This window comes from Oryctolagus cuniculus, chromosome 15 (genome assembly GCF_051225735.1).
Source record: "Oryctolagus cuniculus isolate XC-2025 breed Fujian yellow rabbit chromosome 15, ASM5122573v1, whole genome shotgun sequence".
Classification (NCBI taxonomy): Eukaryota; Metazoa; Chordata; class Mammalia; order Lagomorpha; family Leporidae; genus Oryctolagus; species Oryctolagus cuniculus.
Window position 1 is genome coordinate 83,440,710 of NC_142881.1, and position 16,981 is coordinate 83,457,690.

The following is a 16,981-nucleotide window of genomic DNA, read 5'->3' on the forward strand; positions in this document are numbered from 1 at the left end:
TCCTGATTATTGCCACCATCTGGAGAGTGAGCCAGCAGATGGAAGATCTCTTTCAATCTGTGTCCCTCCCTCCCCTCTTCCCTCCCTCTTTTACTCTGCCTGTTAATAAATGAAAAAAAAAGGCACAAATGTTAAAAATATTCAGCATCTCCTAGCATAATACCCTAAATGTTCAGATTTCAATTAACATCCTTCATCATAACAAGAACTAGGAAGATTTAAAAAGGTGTCAAGTAAGATGATCAACAGATGTCAACATGGAGATGACATCAATGTCAGAATTAATCTGACAGGTCTTTAAAGCAGCTATCATAAAATTAATCACCAAATGATTGGGAACATACTTGAAACAAAAGACTGGGGGAAACTCAAAATAGAAAGTCTCAGTAAGGAAACAGAAGACATAAGTAATAATCAAACATAAATTTTGAAAGTGAATAATACAACTCCAAGGAAAAAAGAGCAAACACAGGATGGGCTCAAAAGCAAACTGAAGAGCACAGAGGAAAGAAGCAGTGGTCTTAAAGACAGATCAATTAGAATTAGATAATCTGAAGAGTGAAGACAGAAAATAGATTTTAAAAATGAACAGAGCCTCAGGTGTCACTGGGACATTACAAAAACATCTGACATGCACGATATCAGAGTCCCAGAAAGAAGAGAAAGAAGACAAGATTTTAGAGAAAAGTACTCATAAAGTAATAGCTTAAAACTTAAAATTCCATGAAAGACATAAAACATACAAGACACTGAGTGAAACCAAAACAGGATAAACCTAAAGAAAGCCATGGAAGACACACTGTACTCACATATCTGAAAACTAAACACCTAGCAAATATCTTGAAAGCAGTGAAAGCAAAGCATCTTACCTATAAAGCAACAATAATTACAATAACAGCAAATTCCTTCACAGAAAATATGGAGGCTGATATTGCACTCCCAAGTTTACAGCAGCCCAATTCACCATAGTAAAAATATGGAATCAACCTAGATGCCCATCAACCGATGACTGGATAAAGAAAATGTTATATATATATATACACACAACAAACTATTACTCAGCCATTAAAAAAAAAGAAATCCTGACTTTTGCAACAAAATCAGTGAAACTGGATATCATTATGGTAAGTGAAATAAGCCAGACACAGAATGGCAAATACCACATTTTATCTTACTGTGGAAACTACTATCTAGAAAGAGTATAAAAATGAAAATGATATGGATGTCATATTATTTAGTGTATACATAGTTATATGTTTCTCCTCTGAGTTATACCATCTACATGACAAAATACCCTTCATTCTTTTTTATGACCATTGTCATGAATCCCACATTGTGTGACATTAATATCCCTGTGTTCAAGAAAAATAATATATATGTGTATGTGTAGAATATCTACATATGAAGCAATAGCAGCAAAAATGATAAAAAAATGCTAAATCTGGGGTTGGTGTTGTGGTATAATGGGTTAAGCCACTGTCGGTGATGCCAGCATCCCACATGGGCACCAGTTTTAGTGCCAGCTACTCCACTTCAGGTCCAGAACCCTGCTAATACACCCAGGAAAGCAGCAGCAGATTGGCCCCTCAAGTGGGAGACCTGGATGAAGCACTGGCTCCTGGTTTAGCCTGGCCCAGCAGCCATTTGGGGAGTAAACCAGTGGATAGAAGATCTCTCTCTCTCTCTCTCTCTCTCTCTCTCTCTCTCTGTCTCCCTCTCTCTCTCTGTAACTCTGCTTTTCAAATAAATAAATCTTTAAAACATTGTTACATCTTAAAATAAATTTTTAAAATGCTTTGAAAAGTAAATAATGACATTTTTCAAGTGCTAAAAGAAATGTCATCCCAGAATTCTCTATCCAGTGAAAATATACTTCATCAAAACAGGGGACACGAAAATGGTCTCTGACAAATGAAAACAGAGTATTTGTCACCAGCAGAGCAATCCTAAAAGGATGAATAAAAGAAATTCTCTAAACAGAAAGAACAAGGAAGAATCTTGGAAGATCAGGAAGCAAGGAAAAATACAGTGAGAAAAAATAAGAGTAATCAAATAAGCATTCCTCACTGAGTTTACTAAATTATGCTTCATGGTTGAAGGAAGAATTAAACACATTTCTATGTGATTGTAAAGACGTCTAAAGAAAACAATTAAGGTAATTATACTATAGAAAGGAAAGGTAAAAGTGTAGAAAGGGAAGCAGCTCAATATCTCACTGTAAGTGTTAAGAGGAAAACTCTTGTGGAAAGTGAGAAGTTATGTGTGTATAATGTAGTATCTGGAGCAAACACTAGGCAAGCTGAGCACAGAGATTTATCCAAAGACACCATTGGTTTGGGTGTTTGGCACAGTGGTTAAGATGCCACTTGGAACACCAACATCCCATATCAGAGTACCTGGCTTAGAGTTACATATTTCAAAAGGTTCAATATACCAAGAAGTCGCAACATTTCTGAATGTGTATTTGTGTACACCAAACAACAGAACTGCAAAATATGTGAAGCTGAAATGATAAAGTAAAAGGGAAAATGGAAAAACCTACAATTACAGCTGGTGACTTCAACACCCCACTCCCAACAAACAACAGAACAACTAGAAAAAAAAAATATCAGCAAGGATAGAAAAATCAACAACATTATCAGTCAACAGCATCTAATCAATGTTTCTAGAACATTCATCCAACTACAGATTACATTTTTTTATCAAATGCTCACAAAATATTCACAAAGTTACATCAGATTCCAGGCTCTAAAATCATCCCCAACCAATTTAAAAGAGTTAAAGTCATGAGGAGTATATTCTTCTGCCACAATGGAATCAAGCTGGACATCAGTAACAGGAATAAAATGGGGAGAACATCAAAACACTTGGAAAATAAACAACACAGTTGGAAATAATCCATATATGAAAGACAAAGTTTCTAGGGAAATTTTTTTAAAATCTCCAAATTTAAAATCAAAATGTGTGGTACACTGCTATAGCAGTGCTAAGAAGAAAATGTATAGCACTAAATATATACACATATATATAAGAAAAGTAATGTATACATAATTAATACAATAATATAGGCTCCCATCTCAAGACCATGATGGGAGCAGAGCAAAATAAACCCAAAAAAGCAAAAGGAATGCAAAAACCTCCACTCTCAGCAATCTTATTCAATGCAATCTTGGGTTTCAATCCAGCATCAGACAAGAAAATAAAGCATACAGGTTGCAAAGGAAGAAGCAAAACTGTCCCTATGTCCAGATGCCATAATTTTCTACATAGAAAATCTCAGGAAATATACCCCTTGCCTCCAAAAATACTTTTTATACATTTTACCTGAATTTAGTAAGGTTGCAGGATACAAGGTCAATATACACAAAAAACCAACTGATTTTGAAAGTACTATCAATGAGCCCATGAATACAATAATTTAAAATATAGTATCATTAATTTTAAAAATGAGAACCTTTAGTATGTTAAAAATCCACAAAATAATCACAAAATAAATCAAGTAACATCTAATTAGAGAGATATCCTATGTTCATAATATAGTAACTATGTCAATTATCCCCAAATTGAGATACAATCTTAATGTAATTGCTACTAAGTTTATAAGAATCTTAGAGATAAGGGCAAGATTATTCTATAAGGTATATGAAAAGGCAAATAACTAGAATAACTAAAACAACTTTGAAGAAAAAGTGCAATAAATAAGTCTGTCAGGATGGGTGCTGTGGCATAGTACATTATGTCTCTCTGCAGTACCTGCATCCCATATGGGCACTGGTTCAAGTCCCGGCTGCTCCACTTCTGATCCAGCTCACTGCTGATGACCTAGGAAAGCAGTGGAGGGTAGCCCAGGTGCTTGGGTCCCTACAACCACATGGCAGACCCAGAGGAAGCTCCTGGCTTCTGCCTTCTGATCAGCCCAGCTCCACCCGTTGCGGCCATTTGGGGCGTGAACCAGCAGACGAAGGACCTCTCTGTCTGTAACTCTGTCTCCCAAATAAATCTTTAAAAATAAATAAATAAATAAATAAATAAATAAATAAATAAATCTGGTTAAAAGAAATAGCTAAATTAAGAAGACTGTGTGGCATATATAGATGGGTACATGGTTAGACGATGAGAAGAGAACAGGGAACTAAGAAATAAAGCAAAGATGTTCAACTTCATTTGACAAAAGTGAAGAGGAAGTCGACAGCAGAAAGGTAGACTTTTTACACTTGATCTCAGCGAAAAGGCCAAGAAGCGATAAAGGTAAAATTTTTAACAAATAGTCCTGGAGCAACAGGCTACCCAGAGGAAAACAATGAAACTCAACCTAAGTCTCACAGCTTGTTTAAAATGGAGCTCAAAATGAATCACAAACTTAAATATAAAATGACAAAATGTCCAGAAAACTATAAAGCAGTAAAGAATGAGGTAGGGGCCGGCGCTGTGGCTCACTTGGTTAATTCTCTGGCTGCAGTGCTGGCATCCCATATGGGCGCCGGGTTCTAGTCCCAGTTGCTCCTCTTCCAGTCCAGCTCACTGCTGTGGCCCGGGAGGGAAGTGGAGGATGGCCCAAGTGTTTGGGCCCCTGCACCTGTATGGGAGGCCGGGAAGAAGCACCTGGCTCCTGGCTTCGGATCGGCGCAGCGCCGGCTGTGGCGGCCATTTGGGGGGTGAACCAACGGAAGGAAGACCTTTCTCTCTGTCTCCCTCTCTCACTGTCTATAACTCTACCTGTCAAATAAATTTTTTTTTAAGAATTAAAAAAAGAATGAGGTAAATACTTTAAGACATGTATTTACAAACAACACAGAAGACAAAGGACTAGTATCTAGAAAATGTAAAAGACTCTCACAACCGAACAGTAAAATAGCAATCCAGTTAGAAAACACACATTCCACCTAAGAAGTATGCAGTCAGCATATATGCCCATGAAAAGATGTTCAATGTCATTACCCTTGAGGGAAATGCAAGTACAAACCACCCTGGGACATCAGTATATACCTATCAAATTGGCTCAAATAAAAATCACTTAAAATATGCAATGCTAGCAAGGATGTGCAGAAACTGGATCAACCCTACCTTGCTAATGAGACTACAAAATGGTACAGCTACATGGGCAAGCAGCTTGGTAGTCTCTCAACATTAAATTAATAATAAATTAAATTAAAATGCCAGAGGTTTTTATCCTTGAAAAATTAATTCCTACATTCATATAAAATACTTCATGTCTACAGCAGCTTAATTTTTAATAGGCAAGAACTGGAATCAACCCTGATGGACCTTAGTGGGCAATACCAGACCATCCATCCCACAGATGTTAATACAAAGGATGGAACTATGGGTACACACAGTGACCTATAGGAACTATGGGTATGCACAGTGACCTATAGGAACTATGGATACACACAGGAACCTATAGGAACTATGGGTACACACAGGGACCTACAGGAACTATGGGTACGCATGGTGACCCATATGAACTATGGATATGCACAGTGACCTACAGGAACTATGGGTACGCATGATGACCTATATGAACTATGGATATGCACAGTGACCTATAGGAACTATGGATACACACACTGACCTACAGGAACTATGAATACACAGTGACCTATAGGAACTATGGGTACACACGGTGACCTACAGGAACTATGGGTATGCACAGTGGCCTATAGGAATCTCCAGAGAACCATGCTGACTGATAAAACCCAGTCCCCAGGGTACCTACTCTGTGTGACTGCACACAAATGACATTCAGGATGTGACTCAGTCATGGAGCTGTGGGACAGACTGGAGCCTGTCAGAGGAAATGGGTGTGGCTCTATGAGGGTGACGTGAAGTCTTGTGAGGTCCAAAACATTCTCTCCCTTGGCTGTGCCCATTGTGGTCTCCTGGCTTTGGAACTGTACTGTAACTCTGCAAGAGGCTGGTTCTGCAGGAGACTGGATACAGTCTGTACTGTGTCTCACCCCATTACGTGAACTTACAGATACTGCAAAATAAACAGGAAAGTTCGACTTTAGAATTACTGAGTGAGGGAGAAGAGGCATGCTTCCGCACGTTAAAAGTGTGAAAACTTTCTAGGGATAGTAAAGGAAAAGTCAGCCCACAAGTTCTGGTAGGACCCCTGCTGTCTTGGAGATTGGTGATCAGGAATTTAGAATGCGCAATCTGCTCTGTTGTGCGAGTTTTCATTACCTGTGCTGCACTGTCTGGGTATAGAAACAGAGAAAACAGGTCGTGGGGTTTGTTCAGGACAGGGGCATGACAACAAGGTACAAGAACAATGAGCAACCAAGGACAATTTTTCTCAAATCTCTCCCTGTTCTCTCCATGCTGCTTGGGCTCAGAATCCTGTTTGCACTTCTTATATGGGCCGAGTGTGTGCTCAGGGCCACACGGGTCCCTGGACTCTGCCACACTGCACTGTCTGCCCTCAGCAACCGGAAACTAGCCTGGGCTCAGTCCTCCCACCCTGCACTGTTGCAGGTTCTGTGGTTAAGGATGAAGATGAAGGGGGTCACAGTGACCCGAGTTGCAATGTGGACTGAAGCAGGGAACAGAAATTCTCCTAGTCTCTACTATCTGATTTCATGGTGTAGTGAGAACTAAATGATAACACACACACACACACACACACACACACACATGAACACAGAGCCAATCATTATTGAGTCAGCCCCCAGTATCTACTGACCCAAAGGGCTTGAATCTGGCCCCACCCCCACTGCCACACATCCCTCCTGGGTGGCCGTTCCCTGATTCAAGTTTTACAACCAGCATCTGCGTAAAACAAAGCCCTGGTTTATAGTGCCTGTGGATCTCCATGGAGTACGTGGCCCGTACAATGTACTAAAGTGACCACACATATACACACCATAGGCTCTTGTGAGTTGTTAGCAGCAGGTTCCAGCACTGACAATGGAGCTACCCTGGGCCACAGGTTAAGCCCTGCCTTGGCCCTTTCCCAAGAATTCCTCACTAGCCCATGCCCAAGAGGCCACCTGACCATGATCTGTTAGAAAGCTGCCCCCTTTTCTCTCCCAGGGATGACTCTGGGTAAAGGAGGCAGTAGTGTCATCTCCACACACAAGAGAATGCCAACAATTCTGATGGACAGAGAAACACAACCTCAATTATAGCCAGGGGTCATCTCATTACTTGGATGGCCAACACTGCCCTCTGGGCTCTTTATACCACTTCTGTTTATCTCACAGTTGCTAGGAGCACTGTCTGCAACTTTACTTCTCGTAAGTAAGTTGCCCCAGGTCTTCCCTTTCTACTAAGACCAACATTTCCAAGAACAACAACCAGAAAAACTGCATAAAACAAAAGCATATGGTTGCAGGTTATTTGGGAGCTACTGAAAGATCCAGGAGTTGAGGGCCACAGTCCCATGGAGAATGGTGTGAGGTGCTTCCCACTGGCAGTAGCCACTTTGGTCTGAAGCAAGGAGCTGAGAAGCCAGCCAGAGAATGGACCAGAAGCCAAGGGAAGATCATTACCCAGGCAGAGCTTTCCACATATCAGAACCAGGGGAACAAAAGCTGGAGTTTGGGCCAATGAAAACATCCAGATCTTTTCAATGGCGATGTTTATTTATTTCAGGGAGCTGGGAGAACTCCCATCCATTGGTTTATTCACCAAATGTCCACAGCAGCCAAGGATGAAGCTGGGAACCAGTATCTCCATCCAAGTCTCCCTTGTGAGTGGAAAAAAAAAAAAAACAATTATTTGAGCCATTATCACTGCCTCCCTGGGTCTGCCTTGAAAGGAAGCTGAAGCCAGGAGCCAGAGCCAGCAATCAAAACTAGATACCGTGACGTGGGCATCTGAGCCACTAGGCTAACTGCCAGTTTCCAGCATCTAGACCTTGAGGGACCAAAATCCCGGAGAACAGCAGGTCACAGTAAAAGACAAGCAGACCAGATGCCAGTTTTCCTACTACAACATTAGGTTAACAGACTAAGAAGTAGAGGGGAAGAAAGAATGGGAAAGAGGAGTGCAGGTTTTGGTCATTTTAGTAAGAGGCCAACTTACGGTTCTGAGAATCAGCCATCAGGAGGCGTTGGTAAACGTCACTGATTTTCACTTGGATCCCTGGAGGTCCACAGCCTAGGGGTGGAGATGAAGCCAGACTCTTCTAAGGAAGGAAATGCAGACTCGAGCCAGGGCCACCCCAAAAGATTGAGTTATGACCCTCATGCTATTTGCCTGGTCTATGATAGAGTGAATTATCTCTGGGCAATGAGATTATCATTCTGAGCCTTCATAAGTTTTTAATACAATGTCCAACTTTCAATAAGATGTTACCAGGCATGAACATAAAATAACCTCGCTGGCATCTAGTCCAGCACACTAAGGAGCTTGTAGTTCATATGCATAACAAGTGAAAAAACACTGCACAAACTCAAAACAAAAACAAAAACTTTTCCTAGCCTGGTCGGAGAAAGGAGCTCACAGGGTAAATCACTCCGGACCAAAATTTTAGACAAAGCAGCAGGGGCAGAGAATCCCAACCGCCATTAGGGGCTCTGGAGAGGAGCGGGATGGGAAAAGTCTCCTCACTCTTCATGAGCTTACTTCTCAGAGTTCTACTATGTGGGCCATGAACACATTAATGATTTTGAAGATTTATTTATTTACTTATTTGAAAGTCATGGTTAGAGAGGGAGAGACAGAGAGAAAGGTCTTCCACCTGCTGGTTCACTCCCCAGATGGCCAGAATGTCTAGGCCAGGGCCAAGGGCGAAGCCAGGAGCCTGTCTCTACCCCTGTCTCCCATGTGGGTGTAGCGGCCCAGGTACTGGGGCCATCCTCCGCTGCTTTCCCAGGGGCACTAGCAGGGAGCTGGATAGGAAGTGGAGCAGCCGAGACTCGAACCAGAACCCAGAATATATTAAATTTGGTGCAGGCTCTTGTCTCCTTCCAAGACAGAAACACAAAATGCAGACCGGCCCCACGTGCAAATAGGAAGGAGGTTATGTAGCACCCAGGAAACACACGCACACATTCAGGCCCAGGATGGGCTGCCCCACACAGAGAAATGCTCAACAAGAGCGGGCCAAGGAACTGCCCGTGGACAAGAGAAAGAGAAAAAAACGAAAATGGTACCTATGGTTGGGGTGGTCCGTGCACTCGTCAGAGATAGAGAGCAGGAAAGCACCAAGGTGGACGGCTCTGCACTGGGAATAGCACGCACAAGCGGTCCCTGGCTCTGGGCGTGCAGCGCTCCACGGAGCAAGAGAGAAAACAGCAGCCTTCATCCGCGCTGGAGGTGCAGCTCCTTCCAGCTGGTGCGCCCTCCGATTGGCTCCAGGAACCTGTGGGGTGCGAGCACGCATCCTGGACCCGGATGTGACAGGTGCATTCTGGGAAGGCGGATGTCATCACACTGACAGTTAAAGACACAGCCTTCCACTGCAGGAGAGGAAAGAGTTCCAAGGCCCCTAACCCTGACTAGTGACACCGTCTCACCGCCACGTTCTCTGAGACTTAACCCACTGCAGCACAGTGCTGGCCCCAATAGGTTTTTAAAATGGATTCAATGGGGGCCGGCGCTGTGGCATAGCAGATAAAGCTGCCTCCTACAGTGCCAGCATCCCATATGGGCACTGGTTTGAGACCCGGTTGTTCCACTTCCGACCAGCTTTCTACTATGACCTGGGAAAGCTGTAGAAGATGGCTCAAGTCCTTGGGCCCCGGCACCCACATGGGGGACCTGGAAGAAGCTCCTGGCTCCTGGCTTCAGATTGGGGCAGCTCTGGCCATTGCAGCCCTCGGGGAGTGAACCAGGGGATGGAAGGATGGAAAACCTCTCTCTCTCTCTCTCTCTCTCTCTGATCTCTCCTTCTCTCTCTCTGTATAACTGTGACTTTCAAGTAAAATAAATAAATCTTTTAAAACAAAATTGATTCAATGATTGAACCAAAAATTATAGCATTCACCTGATGAATTTTTAATGTGGATTGTTGGTATATGTGGAATATGTAAGAAAACTATGACACAGAAGAGAAAAGAAAGGACCTACCTGATGGTAAAATTTCTCCCTGATACGGCAAAACTGTTACGAGCCTATGAAAAAGAAAGTGTGTGTTATACTTCTGAGGGCAATCACTAACAATCTATAGAAACAGATAATGTATACATCACAACTGATAAATTAAAATGGAATGAAAAACCATGCAAGTCACCTGACAGCAAGAAAGGAGAAACTGAAATAAAGGAGTTCAATGTCAAAAAACAGATGATGAAATTGGGCTAAATCCAAAACTATCAATGAGTATGTTGAATGCAGCTAGCCTAAACACAGCAAGTGAAGGAGAGAAATTTTCAGAAAGGATTTTATTTTAAATGACCCCTCCTAATGCTGTCTATGACAAACTTACTTCAAAAACATCGAAATAGATAAAGTAGTAAAGGGGTAAATAAATACATCCTGTGCAACATTAATCCAAAAAATTTGAACGACTGTATTAATACTAGAGAAAGTACAATTTGGAGCAGAGAAAATTAGAAGGAGTTAGAAGGGTCATGGCATGTTGCCCAAAGGTGCAATTAAAAAAAAAACAATAAAATGATTCTACATGCATATTACATAGCAACATAACTTCACTATGCAAAGTTGACGAAAATCGAAAGAGAAATAGAAATATTTACAATTTTATTTGTAACTGTTGATGCATCAGTTAGTAACAGATAGGACTAGAAGACAATCAGTCAAGGATATTGAAGAATTGCATCAAACTTTCAATCAAATGGGTATAACTGATGTTTTTAGAATACTGCACCCAAAAATAACAGAAGACCCATTTTTTAAGTCCATAAGGAAATTCACCAATGTAGTCCATTTCTTCATCATAAAACAGACTTTCAAATTTTTTTAAAAGAAACTAAATGCTATAAAGAATGTTATTAGATGTAAATTGAATTAAGTTAGAAATTAATACTACAAAGATAGCTGGAAAACTTCCAATCTTGGTGTAAAATAACACACTTCCTTTTTTTAAAGATTTATTTATTTTATTTGAAAGGCAGAGCTACATAGAGAGAGAAGGAGAGGCAGAGAGAGAGAGAGAGAGAGAGAGAGAGGTCTTCCATCTACTGGTTCACTCCCCTATTGGCAGCAACAGCCAGAGCTGAGCCAATCTGAAGCCAGGAGCCAGGTCTCCCATGCGGTGCAGGGGCCCAAGGACATAGCCCATCCAGAAAGCTGGATACGAAAAGGAGCAATCGGGACTCAAAGCGGTGCCCATATAGGATGCTGGCATTGCAGGTGGCAGCCTTACATGCTAGGCCACAGTGCTGGCCCCACGATACACTTCTAAATCCCTAAGTCAAAGAGGAAGTCTCAAGATAAATTAGAAAAGGATATAACTTTAAAAAATTTAAAATGCAGATGTATCAGAGTTATACAGATGCAACTTAAGCAGTATTTGGAGTAAAATTCATAGCAATAAAGGCATTTATTAGAAGAGAAGAAAGATATCTATTCAACAATAATTTTTAGTTTAAAAAAATAACAAAGAACAGCAAAATAAACTAAGCCAAGCATAAGGGAGCAACTAATATGTCAAAGAGTGAAACAGATTAAAATTGAAAACAAAACAAAAAACTAGTGAACACAAAAACTGCGTCAGCAAAACTGATATATCTTTATTGCAATGATAAAGAAAAAGAGAAGACAAATTATGGAGGTGCCACACACCACATATACATTAGAAGGATAATAAGTGGGGCCAGTGCTGTGGTGTAGCAGGTAAAGCTGCCTGCAACACTGGCATCCCATATAGGTGATGGTTTGGGTCCCAGCTGCTCCTCTTCTGATCCAGCTCTCTGCTATGGCCTGGGAAAGCAGTGGAAGATGGCCCAAGTGCTTGCACCTCTGCACCCACGTGGGAGACCCAGAGGAAGCTCCTGGCTCAAGCCTGGTCCAGCCCTGGCCGTTGTGGCCATCTGGTGAGTAAAGCAGCAGATGGAAGATCTCTCTGTAACTCTGACTTTCTAATAAATAAATAAATATTTTTAAGAAAGACAGTGAGCTAAAATTCTGCTGAGCTTTATGTACTTAACACTTTATCTGAAATAATACATTTCCCTGAAAGCTATAAACTATAAGCTTAAACAAGATGAAATGAATTAATGATTCTTATAAATATCAAAGCAATAGAATTTTTAGTTTGGCAAAATCTTCTGAAAGATAGCTCTCTACTCCCTGATGGTTTTAGAGGTGAATTATGCCAAATATTCAAAGAAATGACAACAATTATACACACTGTCTTTCAGAAACTAAAAGAAACACTTTCTAAATCATTTTCTCCCACTCTGTGCAATAACTACACAGGCACAACAGAGAAAGGAATATATTTAAGAAGTGGCAGACAAGAATACTAACATGACTTTTAACTTCAATGCTTCAATGAAGGTGCTTGCATCTCTATGCAGTAGCTGCTTAAATCAAAGAGGTCAGGCCCACATATATGATTGTAGAATCGTTACCATAAATCAAATCTCCATTACTTTATATGTATGTTACTAAAAGCAAGGATATCATAAGTTATTTCCTGCAATGAACTTTCATGTATGGTTTCCACTCATCAAAACACAACTAAACGAAACCGCTGTCAGGGACACACATATTTACTACTCCCCGAGGTTATCATTTTCTGAAATCTTTGCGTAGCTACATTTGACAACTGAAATGTCATACTTTGAGGACACAGGCATCAGCCTCTCAAATCTAAGTTGTACAAACAAAAGGACAGCCCCAACTGTTTCAGTTTCATTAGGACAAGAAAGGCATCCACATTCACCTTGGAATCATATATTTGGCCAATGTTCAGTGCAGTCACACTTTTGTTCTTTTATTAAATTTTAAAACCTTAACTGATTCCTTTCTTCCACTTTTTAACCTTTTTTATGGAAGAAATCTTGAAAATTATTAGAATGATAGAATACAGCAGTAAAGTACTTGGCACATTACTGAATTAGTAACTACAGGATGAAAATGTAAGGAACTCATTCCTTACAGGCATGCACGAAGGGGACAAAGAAGAGGGGAACCATCCTTGCAGCGGTTAGCCAAACAGTTAAGAGGCTAGGAAGAGGCCTATGTAGGTCCAATAAGACAGTGCCTGGGTTTAATTCTGGGTTTCATCCTGGGATTCCAGCTTCCTACAAACATGGTTCCAGTGAGACAGCTGATGCTGACTCCAGTAGTTATCTCACATCTGCCCACTTGGGAGACCTGAACTGTGCTTCAAAGCCTTGGTTCTCAGATTCAGCCTGGTCATGTTCCAGGAGTTGCAGGAATACAGGGATTGATCCATCTATGGGATCTGTTCTTGTTTGAACTGGTACATGCCTGTTTTCTTCTTTCTCTTTTGAACAGTTTTTAAGACAGAAAAACAACCATTCCCTTCTCTGTTTTAGCATCAACTAATGCTTATTTTTAAAAAAATCACACACACACACACACACACACACACACAGAGAGAGAGAGAGAGAGAGAGAGAGAGAGATAAATAAACATAAGAGACCATACCTGCTGGTGGCCGTGGTCCCTCAGGAGCCCGTGAGGCTGTCTGCTCACTGATGGGAGGGGCGGTGTATTGCTGGAGATGCCACCATACACGGCTATGGGGCCACTGAGAAGGTGGACATGGCTGGGAGCCCACTGTTGACCTCAGCTCCATGCAGCTAGTAGTCCTTATGCTCCTAGTACATAATACCAAATGCACTGTGGCCTCAAAACCTACAACCACTGCCCATCCAGAGGGGTAGGTGGATGAGCTCCCACCCAGCAAGGGCCTGAAACCATCCTGGTCTGAGGGGCTCTAGAGCTCCAAGGAAGGGTGCAGGCTGGCCAGGTAGACAGCTGAGGAGCAGGTGCTACAGGGAGTCTTGGCAGATGGGTAGGCACAGGCATCCCTGCCTTAGTTGCCACCTAAGCTGGGATGGGGTGGGGGGTACAATGAGGAAGGAAGAACAAGTAGAATCTTCTGGACATTCTTGGACTGTGAGCCCAGTGGCCACCTGAGGCTCTCCCCAAGGGTTCGAGGTTACGAGGAAAGTGAGTCCAACGTGGTGGGCCAGAAGGAATGGGAGGATATACAGAGAGGACAGAGTGGGAGGCAAGTATGTAGGCCCTCAAGTAGGTTGAAGTAGGAGGGATGGTGGTGCAATGGTGGAAACTGGGTGGATGAGGGTCTCGTAGATGACTAGAAGTGTAAGGCTGCAACGGAGAAAACAGAAGGAGAATGAAGGCATACACAGATTACAACATTTTTAATGACAGATTTGAGTACGTGATGCAGTTGGGAACCAAATCCTGGTTTGAAATCCAAATTCCATACATGACCAAGCACCAGTTTCGATTCAATTTCCTGCTAATGCACACACATGGAGGCAGTAGATGTTGACTCAATCATCTGGTTCCCTTCCTCCAACGTGGGAGGCTTGGACTGAGTTCCCGGCTCCTAGCTTTGGCCTGGCCCAGCCCCAGCAGTTGCAGGCAGTCGAGCAGTGAAGCAGCAGAGGAAAGGAACTCTGTTGGGATTGCTTTACCGAGCAGGTCTGACCGAAGTGATCTTCCCAAAAGATCTCCAATGTTTTAGAAATGGGCCTGATATGACCTGGCACTATGGCACGGTCAGTTAAGCCGCAGCCCACAATGCCAGCATCCCATGTGAGCACAGGTTCGAGTCCCAATGCTCCACTTCATTCCATCTCCCTGCTAATCTGCCAGTGAAAGCAGTTGATGAGGCCTAAGTGTTTGGGTCCATGCACCACTTTGGGAGACCCGGATGCAGTTCCAGGCTTCTGCCTTTGGCCTGGCCTAACGCTTTCCATTGTGGACATTTGGGGAGTGAAATAGCAGATGGAAGATCTCCCTGTCAACTCTGCCTTTCAACTAAACAAATCTTTAATAAGATGGACCTACAAGACCTTGTTCCGCGGGACCAAAAGTTTCATGAGAAGCCAGTTTCAGTATTTCCCGATACCGATCAGCAAGTAAGTGGTATGTATGTTGAGGAAGTACTTAGTTCTATTTAATCACCTCCTTTCTGAGGATTTCATTAACAAAGACTTATACTATATCCTTCTAATAATACAAATAAAGAGAAGTTTTGTGCCAGCAGCACAAAATCAGTACTTACACATCCTTGAACCTCCAGCATTAGATGTTGCCAAATCAGTACTTACACATCCTTGAGCCTCCAGCATTCACTTACGTGAATTTGACTGCTATTGAATTAATTTCTTCGACTGCTTCTAATTTGGGTGGAGTACAGTCTTACTATGAAGCAGCACAGACTATAATTATGTAAAACATAAAGTTATAAAGACTGTGTAGCAGTTGAATAGTTAATTTACAAGAGTGGAAAGGCAGTGAAATAGAGTAAACGACTGAAAACCAAAGCAGCTTTTACAAAAACATCTAACGTGTGTTGTCAAGTTTGAATCCTCACATGCTATCTATTCCTACAAACACGTTAACTATTCTGTTTTTAAAAACAAAGTATGAAACATCTGATATACCCAGAGTCCATTCTTTATCTCAACTTCCAAACAAATTCTCGGCTTTCCCAAATCTGTGTCACTTCCATGGGCCTTTTACTCACAACTGGGATTGTTGTCACTTCCCAGAGTTCATGACTGACATGAATAAGAAGCCCCATGACACGAAATTTGGGAAGTAAGAAACTGTCCTTTACAACTGTTTCCATAATGAAAGCAAAGTTTGGTTGCCCCACTGAAGGATCTTAAAGAGACCATCACTCTTTTCAGGCTCCTGATTCCATGCACGTCTCCATGAATGGACAACGACAATATAATACTTGGAATGACTCCTGCATCACAAATTGTCTCGAAATTTGAGTTACTAGGTTTTATAAAATACTCATTCTAAATGCTGCGTATCCTCATGAGTAATTTTCCCATCAGCAACACTGAAATGACTGTGAACGTTACTTTCAAAGCCTACACTAAGACCTTGCAGTCACATTTTTCTACCACTTCTTGTGGTAAGTTCCCACATGTGAATCTCTACAGACAACTGTATCTGAGTACTCTGGTTGTGTTGTGTTCTATCAAAAGACTGTAATGCTCTTCATTCCACATTGGAAATACTATTCACAAGGCACCCATGGTGACCTGTGTGTACACAATTATCATTTAGATTCCTACCACTCCTCATGAATCTGGCCACAACAATGACTCTGGTCTGCTCATCCTCCTTGATGGTAACTCTCTTTAAAGGCAAAAAAATGTGGGTCAACACGGATACTGGGTGGAACGTATGGGGAGATGGGAGTAAGAACATTCACTGAGAAAGACTGAAAACGACTACAGCATTTAAAAGAACGAGGCAGGAGGAACAGAAATCACATCCTTGGTCTGAAAAACATTCACGACCAGGTGCAGAAAAGTCATTCTTCATCTCCTATAATATTCCCAGCACACCTTAAACATTTTGGAAGTCTACCTTCTTCAGAACTGGAAAACAACAACATCTATCTCCTTTCCATTGTTAAGAATGACTTGCACTTGAATGCTCTTATGAGTTTTTAAAACCTTTCATGGTTCCCTCATAATATGCCAAGAAGAAGGTGGAATACTGATGGTTATGTGAACAGACGATCTACAAGGTAGTACTAGAAAATGAAAACAGTCCTTTGATTTTTATTTCGGTGAGCCTCTTCTGACACTCCATCATTACAGAAGAATGTAGAGATAACAAGAAAAAAGATAAAAACACAGTAATGCTCAACAATCAGAATGCCTTGCTGTCTAAGATCAAGTGAAATGAAGAGAAGGCAGATCTATTAACTACCTGAAATAACCTTAGGACAAACAGAACTGATGCTTCAGCATAAGATTAGGAAATGGTCCCAAAAGCAATCTCCAAATTCTTCACTTTCACTTATCCAGAAGCCAATCAACGGACCCTGCCTGGCTTCATAAGAACAATAGGTACAGGTTCTAACTTTGAA

The 16,981-nt window shown here is 41.6% G+C and overlaps 1 protein-coding gene across 1 annotated transcript in view; it reads right to left on the reverse strand.

Annotated features, from left to right (window-relative positions):
* Nucleotides 1-2,887: 2,887 nt before the first annotated feature.
* LOC149122130 (uncharacterized) overlaps nucleotides 2,888-16,981 on the reverse strand; it is a 30,342-nt gene continuing 16,248 nt past the window's right edge. Inside the window, exons 3-6 of the mRNA XM_089313643.1 lie at nucleotides 13,531-13,703; nucleotides 10,018-10,061; nucleotides 8,029-8,103; nucleotides 2,888-3,822 (exon numbers count right to left, since the gene is read on the reverse strand). Coding sequence (XP_089169769.1) covers nucleotides 10,054-10,061; nucleotides 13,531-13,703 — 181 coding nt within the window. The 3' untranslated portion in view covers nucleotides 2,888-3,822; nucleotides 8,029-8,103; nucleotides 10,018-10,053. The remainder of the gene's footprint in view (nucleotides 3,823-8,028; nucleotides 8,104-10,017; nucleotides 10,062-13,530; nucleotides 13,704-16,981) is intronic.